Source organism: Nuphar pumila, chromosome 2 (genome assembly GCF_984573655.1).
Source record: "Nuphar pumila chromosome 2, dmNupPumi1.hap1.1, whole genome shotgun sequence".
Lineage (NCBI taxonomy): Eukaryota > Viridiplantae > Streptophyta > Magnoliopsida > Nymphaeales > Nymphaeaceae > Nuphar > Nuphar pumila.
Window position 1 is genome coordinate 147,616,713 of NC_143250.1, and position 19,113 is coordinate 147,635,825.

The 19,113-nt window shown below is 37.5% G+C and overlaps 2 protein-coding genes across 2 annotated transcripts; both read left to right on the forward strand.

Moving 5' to 3' along the window:
• The first annotated feature begins 2,070 nt into the window (after window positions 1–2,070).
• On the forward strand, window positions 2,071–9,874 carry LOC149847574 (uncharacterized). Its single transcript, XM_089998462.1, has 12 exons — window positions 2,071–2,261; window positions 3,584–3,694; window positions 3,824–3,898; window positions 5,040–5,093; window positions 5,223–5,368; window positions 5,701–5,854; window positions 5,956–6,093; window positions 7,605–7,676; window positions 7,753–7,826; window positions 7,917–8,061; window positions 9,375–9,453; window positions 9,545–9,874. The coding sequence occupies exons 1-12, from the start codon at window positions 2,115–2,117 to the stop codon at window positions 9,640–9,642; spliced, it is 1,293 nt and encodes a 430-aa protein (XP_089854588.1). The 5' UTR covers window positions 2,071–2,114; the 3' UTR covers window positions 9,643–9,874.
• A 6,763-nt stretch (window positions 9,875–16,637) lies between these two features.
• Window positions 16,638–17,702, forward strand: LOC149847575 (protein BPS1, chloroplastic-like). The gene has a single exon (XM_089994238.1). The coding sequence runs from the start codon at window positions 16,638–16,640 to the stop codon at window positions 17,700–17,702; it is 1,065 nt and encodes a 354-aa protein (XP_089850364.1).
• The last annotated feature ends 1,411 nt before the right edge of the window (window positions 17,703–19,113 follow it).

The window sequence follows — 19,113 nt, forward strand, 5'->3', positions numbered from 1 at the left end:
CTTCCAAACATACCCTAAATCTCATGCAAATTAGAAAATGACTCTCATTTGCATAGGCAAACCAGATTCAGTTTTTCATAGGTTACCTTTTTATGTTTGGTTGAGAGTACTCCATGTGATTCTGAATCACGTGATTCTGAATCACGTGATTCTAAATCATTCTTAAAGGAGCAATCAAACGTGCCTCTTGATGGACTTTCCTACAACTACAAAGGCTCAGAGTTGGAGGTTGAGAGTTTGATACTTGTGGTGCACATATCTTTTTACCCCAAGGCTTAAGCCAAATGAAAAACTATCAATGGTGAGTAAGAATTGAGATAAGGTGCAATGTCATTGCACACCTTGAGTGTGACGCTGCACCTGACGTCTCACCATACGTTGTTAAGCATCATTTTTTTACAATTTATGAAAAATATTAGACTTTCATAAATACTTTTAATTTTTGCAATACTTAATGTAATATTCGTCCCCAATTATTAAACTTTTGTAATTTTTATGATTTTTGCAAGTCTTGTCATGAGTTTTGCAAATTGTTTAAAATTTTGCAATCTTTTTTAAAATATCGCAACCTCAGTGATTTTATTAACGAGTTCCGTGGGTGTGTTATTTTAGTATCATGATGCAGGAAAATTTAAAATTCGCATTTGCAAGGGGTAATTAAAAAGCACAAAAAAAAAAACAAGAACCTGTGATATTGCATATTAGGCAAATTGTGAAGCATTTTTTAAAATACATCATTTTTGCTGTACATTACTATCATTTGTTGTTTAAAATATCACAATCTTACAGTATCTTAGATGGAAGATGATCATTAGTGTGACAACATAATTTATTTTATAAACTTTTTATACATTAGATTGAGCATTTGTTAGTTTTAAATGTTATTTTCAAAATTTCAAGATAGCCATAATACCTCATCAGGCACACAAGAGAGAAGAAAAAAAGATATGCTGATGAGGACGTTAGATAGGGAGAATATACGAGGACGTTAGAGATAAGAAAGGTCGTAACAAAGTTACCATAATAACTTGAGAGAGAGAAAGATTGAGTATTTTTATATAGATGAAGACGTTAAATAGAGAGAACGTATGAGGTGGGTTTTTTTGTTAAGGCAAGTTGGGGTTAGGCAGACCCCTAGGGATGCACACCTAATTGAGCTGAGCTTGAATTGACGTATGAAGCTTGGACGAGTTATTGAGCTGAGCTTGAATGGCCTATCTAGCCCGATAAGACTCGATTTGTTATAAACCCAATATATATATATATATATATCAGTTTGTTCGCTCCATACCTTTTTAGAAAATATATTTGCATGCATTTTTTATTTAAACTAAAATCATAGATGTGATCTCTATGCTTTATTTAGTAAAAAATATGTATGAGTTTTAGCATGTTTTGATGTGTTTTTAACTCAATAAAAAATCAAGGTATACATTGATTAACTAACCAACGGGGGCTCCGCTTGCCTGGCAGGAAGTGTTGGGGACGTTGCCAGTACGAATCCCATTGGTATAATTGCATTACTGGTAGGGGTCTGTTCCCAGCTTTCTCCGTCTAAAAAAAAACTTGATTAACTAAAAATGAAGATTTTTTGTTAAAATTAAAGCATGATTTTTTAATAATTAAGTAATGATAAACACATTATATGCTTGAATTAAACAAAAAAAACTTGTGCGAAAATATTTTTAAAGAGGTGTGGGAGGATCTGGGATATAAATAGTTTGGAAGATACACATGAGGACATTATCACAAAGACAGAGAAAGTAGGGAATTCTATTTAAAATTACAAAAATTATAATAAAAGTTACTATTAAATAATATATAATTATATATATATATATATAGAGAGAGAGAGCGAGAGCACTTGACGGTAGAAATATTAGGAAGAGGAACGGATAATAGGCATTATTTCATTTTATTTTTTTATAAATTACATATGTATCAAATTTTGCCTTAGTCTTTTTAAAGGTTAAAACGTGCGGTAAAATATCTGTTATTTCGCGGCCGCGATGTTTTCCGATTTTTCGCATACAATACAAGTACCCTCACAATTGTTAAGGGAAAGGAGAGACCCGGAGAATCTTAAGGGAATTCCGATTCGAGGACAGGCGACCATGATCGGAGTTCAGGATTCCAAGGCGTTGTTGTCTCTGCTAGCGGGGGAGGATCGTCCTCTCCGGGAGGTAGCGACGGAGTTCGGCTCCATATTCTCTCCGGAGAACCGTTTCCGGGTCTGCTGCAGCCTCGCCGTGCTCCTAGAGGCAATCTCTCTCTCTCTCTCTCTCAATTGCGAGGGCAGTAGGGCTTGGGTTATCTCTGGGGTCCGGCATCCGTCCGGCGAGGATTCATCCCCTTGTTTGTTTTTTTGTTTGTTTTTTCTTCTGTCTGAATTTCGATTATTTTTTGGAAACCAATGGAGTTAATGCTCAATATGGGTATGAACAAAATCACATATTGGTTTGCCTTGTTATTATAGTAAGAGTTATAACTGTATAGTTGGGTTCTTATATTGGTATTGATGGTTTTCTAGCTATTCATTGTTTTACTTCACTTTAGTCCTTTGACGCTCCTCCCTTTTCTGTTTTTTTTTTGTAATTTTTTTTGTCGCCATTCGTAGTGACCAAAGTTGAATTTTCTGCGTTCCATGGATTTTGTCTACCCTGCGATCACCTGCAAAAAAATAGAGTCGGTCTTATTCTCGATGAGAAAATCTGTCTCCATCTTTTCCTTCGCCCGCTGCAACTCCTTCCCCTCGTCAAGAAGTAAAGAAAGATGTGGAGATATAAGGAATTCAATATTTTGGAAAGCCCAAGGAACTCTAAAACATGAGACAACAGAAGAAATCTCAACATAGGGCTAAATTCTTCTATTTAAGGTCACAGTGTACGAGAGAAGCATATTGGTCAGAATGACATCCATTGTGCCTCTTTTAGTTCAAAGGTGGAATTTCGTTCACCCCCGCCGTTGCTCTGCGCACTTGTTCCAACTTGGTCATGACCAAAATTTTAATTCACACGTCCACAGTTTGGTAGAGAAAATGGGTTTTTATTCTTCTTCTTCTTCTTCTTAGAACAAAGCCTCACCAGCGTTCATCTGTTGCCGGTATTGATCGCTGCATTTCTGCGAGTAAATGATTGGAAGAGGAGCACAAAAGGAGAAGCTTGTGGTGTAAAGTATTGATTTTATATTGTTTCTTGTTGCAACCAACCACTTGTGAAGGATAAAGAGGAATCTTCTATCATGGTCAATGGATGCAAGCCTGACATAGTGTCAATCATGTTATCATATGGGTCTGAGTCTGATGCTAGAGCTTCTAGAGAATAAACGTCTGTGGTATAGATAAAAGTAATAGATTAAGCACATGCGAGCAGAAAGAAAGGACTTTTTTTTTTTTAATGGTAGAATCTCCAACCACTTTGCATTTTTGTTCACAATGGTGAAGCAATATGGTTTTGTCGAGTTTGTTTAGAACTATTTTTGTTGGCATCGATATCTCATCAATCTAGCATTGTCTTATGTTGGAAATTGCTGATTAAGCTACAAAGAATGCTGACTACTGTTACTAAATTTCTGTCCAACTCAGGACAAAAAGATGCTTAAAACTGCCCAGCGTTTAGTTGCATTCACAATTCTCCAACAGGCTTATGCTGCACGACAACCCTCTTCAAATCCTTTCATTTCCATTCTAATAGGTGTAAGTAGGCATACTTTTCTTTGTGGCTACTAAAATTACGAGAACAACCTTTGGCATATTTTCTTATGCTTATTGTTTATTAATACTTTGAATGCCTTAAATTTTTTTCCTTTTCTTTTTGTTTCACAGGTTGCGGGTGATGATACTGCTGAAAAAGCTGAGAGGGCTTTCATCTTGAAGTTGTTGGGGCCTGACTATGTTGAGGTACTATGCTTAGTGTTGCCAAAACATGTTTGGTGTTAGTGCACTTATTTCTTTTTGATGCACATTCTTAGATTGAACTTGATGAAGTACGCTCCCACATATATGTAAGCTTGGTTTTTGTTTAAGAACCAAGGTAGTTCTCACTTGTTGAGAACTTGAAGCTAGCACTTCCTGGCAGTGACTTGTAAATTATGATGCTTGCAGTTTAGGAGTCATCTGTTCCATTGAAATGGTCACATCTGAGATGATTCAATTGTAGCTATGGTGGTCAGTTCAAGCTTCATTTCTATTTTCTTTTTCATGGATGTTCTGCAGCTAATGAACCATCCTCCTTTGCTAGTCCAGTGATTTAGAGGAGAAACTTCTGAGTTCCTTAGTATTTTGATAACAACTCTTTTGTTACAAGTTTTAGTTGCTACAAAAATGCGTTGATAAACCAAAGCCATTACATTCTGATTTGAAAGAAGTCAATAAACACAACTGCTTGGATTGTTTAAGAAAAGTCACTTGCTGCCGTGCCACCTTAGACATTGTAAATTATAGTATTGTTTCAAGAGTGATGCTCTCACTGAAAAAGCTCGGAAGCCCAAGTTGGTGATTTTGGATGGTCGGAACTGATAGCTAATGTCTGTGCAATGTCTGACACATGAATAAATTTAGGTGGCTTCTGTGACCATATGTTTTACACACAAAAATATATAGTTCATACAGCTCAAAAAGCTTTAAGGATGTAGCAACACTTAGTATAAGGGGACTATATAATAACTTGATACCACTGTTTGATGTATAATATCTATGACTTAGTTGACGAATGGGACACACTGATCTATGACTTAGTTGATGAATGGGACACACTGTACCTCTTCCTTTGCCTGTTTTGTGCCATTATTTTTTCTATGTTGTGGTAAGCTTAGTTGACTGATGCATGCCGATTCGCGATGCTTACATCCACTTCATTCTCATTACATTTTGGGCCTTGTGATCACAATTGAACTTGCTTTTTCCCTTTTGGATGTTGATTTCTGTAAGACGAGACTTGTTTTGGTGAGTATGATATAATGTTATGCACTTGTTGCGATTTAATGCATGTCTCTGCTCTTTTCTTGGTTTATTTACATTCATTTTGGCTGGATGAGTGCAGATCCTTGAGCAATCTGCTATTAATTTTATTAAAGGATGTGACCCTTTATCACATGTAAGTTCATCATTGTATTGCTAGCACCAATTCAACATTGCTTGTGTGTAAATCTTTTGGGTATTTATTGTATTATGCTTAAGCTTCATATTGTTGAACCAATGATTGATTATTCTTGATGGATGATAGGTTTACCCGCAGCATGACCAGTTACAAAAGCAATACTGCACTAATGCTGCTTTGGAGCCATATACATCTCTGTTCAAATCGTCTGCTGTTAAAAATCTAATACCAGATCCCGATATACCACGTGGATGTGATGTGGATTCTTCAGAGTAATGTTTCTTCCTATTAACTTATAAATTGTGGCGGATATAGTGTCCATCTGTATGACATGCACGTTCTCAACATGTATTTGCACTTTCTGCTTGTGTTCATGGAAACCAATATAAAAATAATTTTTACTATGTAAATGTGCAAAAAGTGGTGGCATTAAATAGAGCTGGAAAATCAACATGATTCAGGCTTTCTTCTCTCTGATTAATAGAATTGAATCAATTGATAATTAACAAAGGGAAGATACTAGGTGGAAGTTTGTGCATAAGGTGAGTTTCATTCCAGTGGAATGTATGGTACATCATTCATACTTCATAATCCTGTATTTCAGGTTTGAATTCTTACATGCTGAAGCTAAACAAAAAATTGGTTCGGGGAACAAAGACATGGCAATTGCTGGTTTGTTGCACAATTTGTCACTGGAAGGATTATGTCCCCCCTGGATCCGCCCCCGTCCACCTAGGCTTCCCATACTTGACGGAGAGGCAAGGCTTCTGTTTATGGTTATATGCTTTTGGTGTATGGGCATGACTTCTTAAATATATAATAAATATTTCTTATTACTCCTTTCGCTGATGTCTGACAGCTTGTGTGGTTAAACCCTGAGAACAACCACGAGTTGCTATGGGACAAAGGCATGTGTGCTGATGCTAGTCGAGGAGCTGCTGTAAGGGATTTAATGGCAATGGCCCTCAAGAAAGCACTTCCTCCTCTTGAGCAAGAGGTATTTTATGTTTAGACTACTGTGCTTACAAGGTTATTAATAATCCATCCATTCTGTTTTACTTTTTACAGCTTAATTAAGAAGACAATCAAACTTGCATTTGACCTTATGTAGGCAATGTATCTCAGTATTCTGTTGATTTGAAATGTTACTTTCAAACTCTCAAATGGTATTGTTTGAGTGTTTGGAAGGGAAAGATAGTGCCTGGTATAAATTCATTGTGAAGTTCCTGCATCATATATAATTTTGTTCCTCAAGCAGTTATGCAGGTTACTGGGTGGATTCTGTACTGGAAAATATCCAAAAAAATAGCATAGTATGAAAATCTAAAGATAGCCTACAAAATCCATTAAGTTGGCAAAGTGTAATGGTCCTTCCGGGTGTTTAGATGAATATCAAACCAGGATGATGCCTATTTTTGACACCTTTTTCATCATCTAGGCTTATTATATACATCAAACCTGGATAATGCATTTTATGTAGAATAACTTGCTTAGTCCCTGTAATGACATTGATCATCCTGGCCTATTAGGTGCACATGAAATACGACACTTTTGTACCATGTCTTCCCTTGTTTAAAGCAACTCTGGTGGTAATAAGGGTGGATATTGGACCAGATAGTTCATGAACTGCCAAAATGTGGTTTGTTAAGAACTCACTTTAAGTTTGCTTGTTTACTTGAATTAGCTGTACGTAAGTATAAAAATCTGTTTGTTTAGTACACAAACCAAATTCTAGTTGATAAAAGAGTTTAGTAAAAGTTTGACATATGGTTCATAAGATAGCACATGGGGATGCATATATTTGTGTGCAACGTTTGTGACAGTGAACAATGTCAGCTTCGAGTGCCACCACTTTACTCTATCTCTGTGATGCTCTGTTGAACTTTGGGAAAGCAGTTTCTGTGATGACCTTTCTTCAGAATTAGGACAGTTGTCTTTGTTTAAACTTTAATCTATCACTAATTCCATAATTTCAGTGAATATAAATAATGAACACTCATATGCACACTCTCTCTAGTGTCACCTATATCACCAATATTTTGAAAATATCATGATAATATCAGTGATATCAAGTCAGCTGATATTAACTGCAATTTATCGCGATATTTTCAAATTATTTCCAATACTTAAAATATATCATGATATTTTTTTGGAAAAATCTCATTTTTTAAATATTATAAGCATATATTTTCTATATTTTTTGTTTCTTTTATATTTTAAAATCTTCTAAAACTTGTTTCTTTATATTTTGCAAGAAAAATCATGCAAAACTATTATTTTTTTTCTTATTATTTATATTTTTCAATCTTTTTAAACTCCCAAGATTTTCCAACTTTTGAAAATCTCTCCGAGAAATAACCTTGCCGAGAAAATACATTAGGCGATATAGGTGACTATGATAGATACATACATATGTTGATGTTTGGAAATTTATTTAGTACTATAAGCTTGTTGTGTCTTGATATAAAGTGTTTCTGTTGTTTCTGTCCTTTACATGTTGCTTTGCAGCTAGTGCTAGTGGAGCTTGCAAACAATCCAAAGCTTGTATATCACTGTGGTCTAACCCCTCAAAGATTACCTGTATGTGATTTCTTGTACCCTCCATTCCAGTTCTATCCAAGTTCTGCTGATCTTAATATGGTTGATATTCTGTCAGGAACTTGTGGAAAACAATCCCATTATTGCAGTTGAAGTCCTGAGAAAAATGATGAACTCTCCTGAAATTTCAGAGTAAGATCACTCTTATTTTTATGTGTACTCAATTTGATGACAATGACATTAGTTAATTTCATGGCTTTATTCAACTGATTTTGGTGTCAGATATTTCCATGCTCTTGTCACTATGGACATGAGCCTGCATTCAATGGAGGTTGTTAACAGACTTACAACAACAACAGTTGATCTTCCGCCAGATTTTGTACAGACTTATATATCAAACTGTATACAATCTTGTGAAAATATTAAGGTTTGTTTCTGTTTCTCTATGAACACATCATTTCAATTATGTGCACGTCCACTATTTTCGGCTACGGTATAGCTTTGACTTTAAAGCCTCAACCTTCATGTCATGGGCTAGTAATGTTTTTTTGTTGCAAAAACAATAGTTCTTTCTTTGGATTGTCATGCAAATTCACATGTAATTGCAATGAAAATTTATGAGCAAATGTTTCTGTCATACTAATATAAAGAAGGCGTGGATGAGGTTTGGCTCTAACACTAAATAATAACATGAAGTATCATGATACAATAAGAAAAATCAAAGTGAAAGAAAAGAAGACTTATCGAAGAAGTGGTAGAAGGGATCTCAGATATGGGTGTTTCTATGGTGGTACTGTACCACCATAACTTACTGTGGTACACATTTGATTTACATAGATTTAGGCTCCAAAAGCAAATTCCAACCTTTGGATGATGTTTAGCATGTTCTATTTACTATTTTCATGTGTTAAAGTTGACTCAAACAGGTTGTTTTATACAATTTTTAAACCACCCTTATTTTCATGAATTGTGCGCCGTTGAATTTTTACCATCTCAAAAATGAATCTTATGGTTTATTTAGACATGATAAAGTATTCTAACATGTTAAGTAAGCCATGCTAAACACATCTGTATGGTTAGATCTACAATTTGATGGCTAGATTCATACAAACATGAGTGTGTACCACCATAAGGTATCATGGTACAAAACCACCAATATATTTTCCCCCTCTATTATTTCACAATAACTGTGAGAATAAATTACTTGTCAATTGAAACTGTTGTAATTTTGTAGTCATTAAAGATATAGTAGCCATTGATTGTTAGCTGGAATGGTTGGAGAGGACGCAGATGTTGTATTGTGCTGGAAAGAGGCAAATTGCCTTAAGGCTCATGACCATCAACCTCATTAAGGAGACCATGGTTGTGGTTGGAGCCAGACCTGGTGACCTCAAAATGCATCTACAGTTGCTCTGAATGCGAGTCCTTGGGCTCTTTTGCTTATGTGAAGTGAAAAGGGAACATTGAACACTGGTTTTGCATTTCAAGATCTTCTAAGCCATGTGATGTCAGTCAAGTCAATGTTGTAGTTGAGCATCCTGTTGCATTTATGACGAAGTATTTTTTCTGTGGATAATTTATTTTTTCTTTTATGAATTTAAAAAGTTTAAACACCTTTGTTTTGGAAATATTTTTTGTGCATATTGGAAGATATTAGTGTCCTGTTCTTTGTTATAAAATCTGAGAGTGAATGATGCTAAGAGTCCATTGTCTCACACATTTGTTATCCTTTTTTTTCAGGACAAATATATGCAAAACAGATTAGTTAGGCTAGTGTGTGTCTTTCTACAGAGCCTCATTCGGAACAAAATAATCAACGGTAATTAATCTTTGGTTCAATGTTATTGTTTTTAAGTAGGCTATGTGTATGGTAGGTATCTAAATTGATAATTCTTGTGCTTCCAATGCAGTGAATGATCTTCTCATTGAAGTTCAAGCTTTCTGCATTGAGTTTTCAAGGATTAGAGAAGCAGCAGGCCTCTTCAGGTTACTCCAAAACATGGAATGATTTTTTGCCTGTTAATTAATTTTATTGGGTAGCAGATTTTCACATTCTTCTTTATCTAATATATGATTTTTTTACATATAAATGGGTATTTACGTTTTTTTTATCACTTCAATTTTATTGTTTTCTAGTGTACCTTTTATGAATGTGAAGGGCTGATCTCATTAGCTTGTATCAGAACTGGGATCCGATATAAGAGTTTCAATGAAAAATAACATTTGATAGTATAAATCAAGCAAATGACTCTTACAGCTAGTAACAGAAAATTTTCTAATTGAAAATAAAAGCAACAATTGGTTACAATTTGTGTTTACCATCACTAAGGGTCATATGGTTACACCACACAAACCCTCTTCCTTGTTTTCTTAATATGGGCAATAAGGGGGATATACTCTCTGGGATTCGAACCCGAGACCCTTGGTTATGATAATGCAACTTAACCATCCAGCTATCTCATTCAACCAATCACATGTTTGTGTTGTTGATTATCATCATATTCGTTATGTTCAACTTATAATTTTAGGGTAAGTCCGTAATTTGTTTGTGTGATGACAGCTAACCCTTCTTAACTTTGTTAAATCCTTTAGTTTAAGCCAAGATGACTGGTTGCACTGTCAAAAGTTTGTGTACTCAAGGCCTATTCGGGATTCATGCTCTGATCAAAGTTGTGGTGCAAAATGAGTGGGTGGTAGCTGCCTACCACTTTTTTAGACTACCAGGCTTTAGAAGGGTTTTTTCTATTTTTTAAAAAATCTGACCATACGGATGTGATCTACATGCTTGATTTTGTATCAACTCTTGGATCATTCAATTCTGGTACACAGTTAAGTTTTTATAAGATTTAAAAATCAACAGTTTACAAATTTCAAAAATATTCAATGCTTAAAAAAATTATCTTTTTTATTGAAAAAATATTATCCAAGTATCATTTCCTAACAACTCTCTCATGTTGAGCACATCTGCAGGATCAGATGTGCCAAAAACAACCTTAAAATCCCTATTAGCTGGTGGTAGGCTTGTCATAGGCTCAAAAAGTGGTAGGCAGCTAATACTTTTCCTGTACAAAATTGCCTAAATAAACTTATAGCCATTGAAATGGCATGCCAAGATGAATCCCATAAAAAAAAAAAGAGGAGCTATGATAAAGCTTTGATAAAATAATGTTGGCAAAATTTAGGGCGGCCTTGCTTTTGACATTGATCCATGTAATGATCATTTAGTTGAATATTTATTAAAGCCTTTCAATCTAAACCAAATACTATAACTGAAGAACAAACAATAATGTACTGTATTTCATCAAAACTTCAAGATAAGCATGCTTTGATAAATGTAGTACTCAGATGGGTGGCCTCTTGGAAAGTCTTTGTGTTGCACCCTTTTCAAGAAAAATCACAATCATAGTTTTTGGACTGGTGCTCTTCATGGTGCCTGTTTGTTAAGGTTTTCATGATAGACTTGGAGTCCAGTTTCGGGTATTCATTGGGGTCGATCTGCCTGAGTTAACAGGAACCTTCGATATCATCTCGAAATCTGGCAAAACCCGAACCCAACAATTTGTTATTTGGGTACGTTTAGTCCCACCCGGATGGCTTAGGTACCCAACCCATTGACAGCCTTATCCAGATCCTGTACCAGCACCTCAAAGTTGGTCCAGGATCAGGCCCCACCTGGATGTGTCTCACCTCTTTCGCCTCACGCCTCCTGTAAAGGGTCGCTAAAAGAGTTTATGATAAACATCTACCCTTCACTGCTTGGATGATAGCCTTAGTTACTTTTTAAGTTAGTTAACTCTGGTTAACTTTTTATCATGACACTTTTAGCCTTTTTTTTCTTTAATTATTGAATGTTACTTTTGTAGCTACATTTAAGGGAAAACAAATAATTTGAGAATGTGAAACTGACACTTCTAAAAAAAAGTATGGGTTTATCTCGATGTTGTCAGTATGGGTATCGGGCCCTGAATAGTTTGGCCACCGATTCAGCTGTATGGGCGATGCCGATACTCAAGTGAGTCGTTCTGTATCAGCCAGAAAATAATAAAAAATATTAAGTGTCAATTAAAACCATTGAAATAAAATTAAAAATTTTAATTTTTAGTATTTTTTATATTTATTAAAAAGTAGCCGATTCAGGGTTTTTTCTGCCGGCTGATACTGATAACAGTGGTTTATCTTAAATGTTTGAAAACAGACATGAATTCACCATCCTATATGTAAAGTACCATAAAATAAATAAACATATAGAACTTAAAGTAGAGTAATGGGTCTGTGCTAAACCCATTTGGTGCTAAACTGCGTGCTAAATGGGTTTTTGGGGCTTTTTTCATTTTATTTTTAAATCCTGACCATACTGATGTGATCTATGTACTTGATTTTATAGGGATCAGCTCTTGAAGAGTTTGATTCCAACACATGGGTGGGCTTTTATAAAGTTTGAAAAATCAATTGTCCAAAATCTTTGTAAATTTTGGTAAAACACATGATCCAGCTGTGGATTCTTAGTAAATTGACCATGCCCAACACATTTATAGAGCCGAACTGCATGAAAAGCATCGGTGAAGCCCGAAAAACCCATTTAGCATGCGGTTTAGCACCAAATGGGTTTAGCACGGACCCATTTTCCCACAAAGCATGCAATACATAAAACTTGAACAAGTACTAACTTTGCAATATAATATCACGATAAAATCGTGCGTTACAGATAATTATAACTGTGCCTTTACCAACCAGAAGATATGATGTTGACATTTTTTTTATATAACAAGGAATACTCACCGAAGCATCTGGGCCCCACGATCACCCTGCCTTACGTGGCCCACCTGATGTTGGCATGTTGATCCGTAGCAATTGGTAGCATGCCATGAGCATGCTTAGTTATGTGTAGGAGAGGATGGGTTTCAAATATGTTGCAGAGACCAATGTCGAATCGTCTCGGACCCCAAATCTATTAAGGGAATCGGGCTATTCCCATGCAGGACTGAATCAAACTGAATCGGCCAACTTTTAACCACAAACAGACACACATCACAAGAATATTAGAAATTGATAAATTTTTAAGAATTATTTGAAAATAAGCCTGTACAGGTCAGTTTTGTACCGATTTTCTATCGATACGATACGGATTGACCGATTCTCAACGATACTGACAACATTGGCAGAGACAGTATCTCTGGAAGGTAGGCCTTCGCTGTTCCACGGATGGTTCGGTTGGAAGGTGACCTGGATGCTGACGTTCTTCAGAAAGTTGGGAACAAGGCTAGGCTGGCAAGCAGCAGGATCTGAGTCGATCAGCTCACCAACCAGAACCCCCCTTTTTTTGGCTGGATATGGATCTCTAAATTTCAATGCAGTGGTTAAACTTGGATGGTGGTGAGTCTGAATCCAAATCCAAATATATTAGGTGAAGTAGATTGGAATCTTGACCTGAATTTTTTATGGTACTGTGAGACCCAGTAAAGTAGGTTGAATCATGCATTGTACATCTAAAAAGCATAAGCTGACTGGACTTGATCCTGATCCTATTGCATACCTGACGGATGTAGGTTGAATCATGCATTGTACATCTAAAAAGCATAAGCTGATTGGACTTGATCCTGATCCTATTGCATACCTGACGGATGTTGAAAGAGTCTGAATCCATAAAAGGTCTGACCACATAAGGCAGAGTCGAACAGGAAAAAAAAAATTGGATTTGGTGCTAAGATTCATATCCAAAAAATAACATATCAGTTTTGGATTGGAGATCAAACCGAATCCGATATTTTCACCCCTGCCGAACACAGAACCTGCAAGCTTTGAAGGTAAAATATGTTGAAATAAAATAAAGCGATCTAGCCCATAAGGGTTTAACTCATCTGACAGACTTGTGAATGTCACCAAGTTGACGGGACGTCACAAGTTCGAAATCCACAGTTAGCGCCCCTTGCGACAAAGTGGAAGTTGGGTGTAATCCCTGGTGTGCAGAGGGGGGCTCAAGGGTTTTACCAACGGGAGGCCAGCCAATGCACAGTCGGTGATAGGATAAAGATGATATTTTTGCAGATTTTAATAAATACTTTTTATCAGATTGCCCAGGATATTCCCAAAAGTTTTTCAATTTTTTTCTTGAAATTATCCACACTTTTTTGCTTAAAAATAGAGATCTTGTGCAAAACAATCATTAATCTTGGTAGGTAAATAATTTGCCCCAAAGGGGGTTGGCATAGTGGGGTGAGGCCTTGGCTGTTAGACCGGCAGTCAAGGTTTGATTTTCATGTGCGTCACCCCTCTGCGCAAGCCAATGTATAGCATAAGCCTTGGGGGCAGGAGTCCTAGCTTTGGAGTTTTACGCTGCCGGCACGATGAACGTAGGTATGGCAATCTGAGCAAGCACGACCAGGTCTTTGTGCTGGGTGCGGTTTTTACGGTTTATAAATTAAAAAAAAAGTAAATAACTTAAGGATGAACACACCCCATGTACAAATACTGATATGCATCTAACTACTGAATTTTTTTTACTAATTTTTCATAGGGGTGAATATTGGGCCAGGTACCCAGCCCAAGATGGGGCTCGGCCCCCGGCTGATCAGCTAACCAGGCCCGTCCAATTCGAAATTACATAGGCCCGACAAGGTCCGACACAATTAGGTAAATGGGCTTAAAGGGCCCAGCCCAAGCCAGATTATAACCAGGCCAGAATCATGTCGGGCCTAGGTTTGCATCGGACCTGTTGGGCCCTTATAGTGCCCGCCCTGCCGGACCGGGCTGGCACAATGTCTACCCATAGTTGCGTGTTTCAAATGCCAGCTTCTCACAGTTTGCTGCCACCTGTGATGATGCATTTGCTTTTTCTCCTTAAAGCTAAGCTGCTAAATACTTGTCTCATTCTTGTGGCCAGCTAAGCTGAGTTCATGCTCATAATCAGCCCGAGACAAGTTGAGTTTGAGCTAAAATCAAGATGAAAGAAATAGTGATCCAAAAAAAAAATACATCTAAAATATATTTTTTACTACTTAACGAGCTTACAAGAGTCTAGCCAAGCCTCACACCTATTGTTCATATTCAGCTTACTGAGCCTTTTTTATGAGTTTGAACATGCTATTTGCCAACCAAACATGGGCTAAGCCATGAACGACTAGGCTTATTTTCTCCGAAACGGTTTTCTCCTTCTTGAGTTTATAAAAATTGAATAGTACGCTTCTTGATTTTTTTACTACTTAATAAGCTTAAGAAACACATATATTTATAAAGTTCAATTCATTGTGTAGTAAGACAAATATATCACAATTATAAATCAAGTCAACATATGTACATATACTAATTTAGTTAACAAAAATACATAAAATTACCCATTTTTTTTGTTTAAAAATATTGTGTCCACCTTGAAGCTTGTTCATTTCAAAATTTGCAGCAATTCAATGTTGTCTTGAACTTTAAAATAGGCTGGAGTCATCGTGTCATGTTTATAATTGATGGTTTTGCCTCTCATATCAATGCAAGGTAGATTATTGAAATCTATATAGGCCGTCATGTGGTAGACAAGGGGACATGAGCGTTGTGCCTGTGTCACAGAGTACACACTGAACCACGGCATGTACGAACCCTAACCAAACACCTTTCCTGCCTAACATTTCACCAACAAAAAACAACTCAACGATTGTATTTTATATCATTCAGTAATGATATAAAATACAGTCCTAATGGTGCTCAATTATTCTAAGAAACAAGAGAAATATTGGGATTCATGTGCTTAAGTTTTCTCAATGCCAATCGTTCTCTTATATCAGTAAGTCTATGATGACATAAGCTTGGAGCTGGTTCCTTGGGATCCGCTTGAAAAAATGCTAGTAATCGGATGCCTCATGATGTGTCACTCATACCTTAAAAGATGACTTTACAGTAAGAAAAGCACATGGGCACCTTTGCCAAGCTGCTTTTCGAGAAAAGGAACCTATCCTCTCTCTAATCTATGTCCGTTCTAGCCGTCCAACTGATGCATTTGGGTTCAAGCTAGGTCGACATTTTGGTGAAATGTGGATCAATCTTGACCATTGGTTTTTATTTTGTTTGTAATTTAAAAAAAGGCCGAATTCGACATGAAGATTTGGTTGACGCTGGCTCAGCCTATCATACCTACGATTGTCATGCCGACAGCATAAAACTCCAAAACTAAGACCCTTATTCCTGAGGCGGTGTTGACATACACAAAAGGGAATTGAACCTTGGTCACCCGTCTAGGAGCTAAGGCCGCACCCCACTATGCCAACTCTCCTTGGGGCAATCTTGATCATTGGTTGGACGGCTAAAATTGAACGTAGGATGGTCCCATCGCATCGCATCTCATATGATGAGATCCGTGCCCTGTTTCTTTCTAGTCTTCAAGAATGGCATCTTCGTAAAACTATGAAATCTGAATCAGGATCAGTGCATCACATGGCACACTTTGAGTGTAATTCTTCTGCACCTGGCTGCCCTCCATCTTTGGCTGACAGTTGTGAGGCCCAAAAGAGCAGCCAAGTGCAGAGGCACACTCAAGTGTGCCATGGCACCTGATCCTAGCTCACGAAATCTGAGCCGTTGGTTGTACCACCATGGAGCCATGGTTATCATCATGCCCTTCAACATTTTTAATTTCTCAACAATGGTACACTCCACAAATCTTTCTTTTGAAAGGACTCCATTAACGTTCGATTGAGGAGTTGAGGGTTGTCCCCTCATGATTAAGTCATTGCCTTTTTAATTCATTTGAGGTGGGACCCACATCGTTAAATTTTTTCATATAAGTGTCGATACAAAAAAGAGACAGGTAGACAATAACAGCTCACGGTGTGTCACCAATCATTCCACGCTCTACAAGTGTAGAACTACGTGGCTTGACGTAGCTCGTACAGCAAAAGCAAAAGGCCAAATGAAAATATAATAATGAACAAACCATCACTGTGATCATCTACTTCGAATAATTCAGGGTGAGCTTCCTATAATAGCTCAAGGTTGGTGCAGTGCTGCTTTCCAAGCACAAACATGAAGCCCTCAAACCTCCTCCAGAGCTTCTCCGCACGACTGGTCGGGAAATTCTCTGCACCGGTGGCTCCCTTGCCGGTGCAAAGCGAGTTCGGCCGGTGGGTCAGCGACGAACTTGAATCCTTGCTGCAGCATCCCCGCGCCGAACTTCTGGGCACCGCTTGGCTGCTTGATGCGCTAGATGTGACCTTGGCAGCCCAAAGTAAGACCCATGAACTGCTTGCCCACCTAAGAGACAATGCAAGAGGAAGTGTGCCACCTTCTTATTATGGCCCTTTAACAGAAGCCATTGAAAGCCACCTCCAAGATGCCATTGACATGCTTGATATATGCAACAATTTGCGCGAGAGGCTCGACGTAGTGAACAAGTACACCGAGTCATTGCGCATCGCCTTGCATTGCTTGGAAGGCCCCACCGAGCCCAGTTCGATCGCCCTGGTGCGTGCCAGTGCCGAGCTTGAGCAGTGCTTGATGATAGAGAGGAGGTGTGACGAGCTAGGCTCATGCAGCTCAATGCTCAGAAGGCTAGGCGAGAAGCTGGTTCAGAACACAACAGCTAGTGCTAAAGATTCAAAGAACTCACCAATTGACCCTCGAGAGTCCGAACTTCATGAAGCATTGTGCGCATCCAAGTCCATGGCACTACTCACGTGTGGTGCACTCGCAATTGCACTGTCCTTCAAATCCAAGCGCGGCCTGTCGCACGTGCTGGATGCGCGAGCCAAACCTTGGTGCAATGCGTTGCAAGAGCTGCACAAGGGGATCAAGTCGGAGATCGAATGCCGGAGAAGGAAATCCAGTGCGGCCGTCATGAATGAGCTAGGTGCGGTCTCGAAGGCCTGCCGGAGATTGCGAGAGGGGATTCTCCAACAGCTAGAGAAAAGATCATGCCCATATGCAGGAACAGGTGATCAGGTGGAGATGAGATCCATAGTGGAAACATTGGACGGATTGTGTGAAGAGCTAGAATTGGGGGTTGAGTTCTTCATGCATAGAGTAGATGAGCTCTATCGCCTCGTAATCTCTGTGAGGATGTGTGCACTAGATATTCACCCATTGGCATGAAAATATACGTGAGAACCTTACTGGAAAATGTAAAATATATCGCAATTTTGGTCATATAAGTTAGTACACTTCAAAAAAGAGGAGAGTAATCCAATGATTAAGGGTTTCAATCAATTATTTCCTAAACCAATATAATCCAATGCATAACTAGTTCATTTTCACTTTTAATGTGTGTGATGCATACCTAACTCCTGTCTTCATGATTCCTTATTTTGAGAATTCTGCTGACCCCAAGTACTCCATTTCCATTATTGCATAGGAGAACATAAAAAGTAAAGAGGAGAGAATTGTGTAAAATAAGTGAATTTATCCAGTTGAGGCATGTTAGATTGACAAAAAAAATCTCTTCAAACAGAAAAAGACTCTGATAGAGAGTTGTGCTTGGTTCTTTTCTTCCTTCGTTTACAAATTCTACAAAAGGCCACAAATGGAAGTTAATATTCAATGTTTGTTAAATTACTAATTTTTAAGGTGTGTGTCAGTCAGGAAAGAGTCCTGGACAAAAACTCGCACCTCTAGGGGTGTGACACTTGTCCCCAAAAAATGGGGACACAACACAACCATTTTGGTGGGACGCCTATGCTTCCAGTGTAGGGTCCACAGAAAAAGGGATGCAACAGTCCCTGAGGATTGATGTGTTCTGCCATCAAACGCCCTGGAGTTTTCACATCAGATCCATGACTCAGATTTTATTTTTACCAAACAATTAAATTTGTAAAATTTAAGGGAAAGTTTATAGATAGACTGGGGAGAAGTGGCACAGAATTGTAATTTAGACCATGGTAGTCATGGTGATATAATTTCCAATTGAATATAGTTTTGGACACAAGCCAAACTAGGTGGACCCATTGACTAGACACAATAAAGGTCAAAGAACACACAACTGATATCTCTAGTTTTCAACTGATGTAGACCAAGGTTGGCAGCGACCTTAGTATAATGAATCTACATGTAGGAGTTCAAGATCAAGTAGATTAATTAAATCATAAATTTCATCAATATAAACAGAGAAGGAAATAATTAGGTCTAGACTGTTTGAATCCTACTCTGTTATTGTTCCTCCTTCTCCCTAAATATTTAATTGGTTTGCCTATAATAATTAGATAGTTAATTCGTAATTATTTATAGTAGTTTAGTTTGACTTTTAGTATTAAATATGCAATCTTCAAAATAAGCTTCCAATCATTTGCATCAAGTATCATTCTATTCATCGTTTTGACACGACTCCGAATTTCCCCAACAATATTAGTACTTAAATGTGGATATAACACTAAGTTCAGCTCTTATGTAATTACATATCAATTTTCTTTCGTGATAATAAAATATGAATTCTTTCTTGACAAATATCTTTATCTGGTAAAGTTATAAGTGCTTTGTTACGTTTTGAGAGAGAGAGAGAGATAACCGAGTT

What these genes read in the sequence shown, in the direction of transcription:
- LOC149847575 (XM_089994238.1), top strand. Translation starts at nt 16,638, where the DNA reads ATGAAGCCCTCAAACCTCCTCCAGAGCTTCTCCGCACGACTGGTCGGG.
- LOC149847574 (XM_089998462.1), top strand. Translation starts at nt 2,115, where the DNA reads ATGATCGGAGTTCAGGATTCCAAGGCGTTGTTGTCTCTGCTAGCGGGG. An exon ending in TGTGATGTGGATTCTTCAGA is followed by an intron (nt 5,369 to 5,700) that starts GTAATGTTTCTT and finishes CCTGTATTTCAG; the next exon opens with GTTTGAATTCTTACATGCTG. An exon ending in TAACCCCTCAAAGATTACCT is followed by an intron (nt 7,677 to 7,752) that starts GTATGTGATTTC and finishes ATATTCTGTCAG; the next exon opens with GAACTTGTGGAAAACAATCC.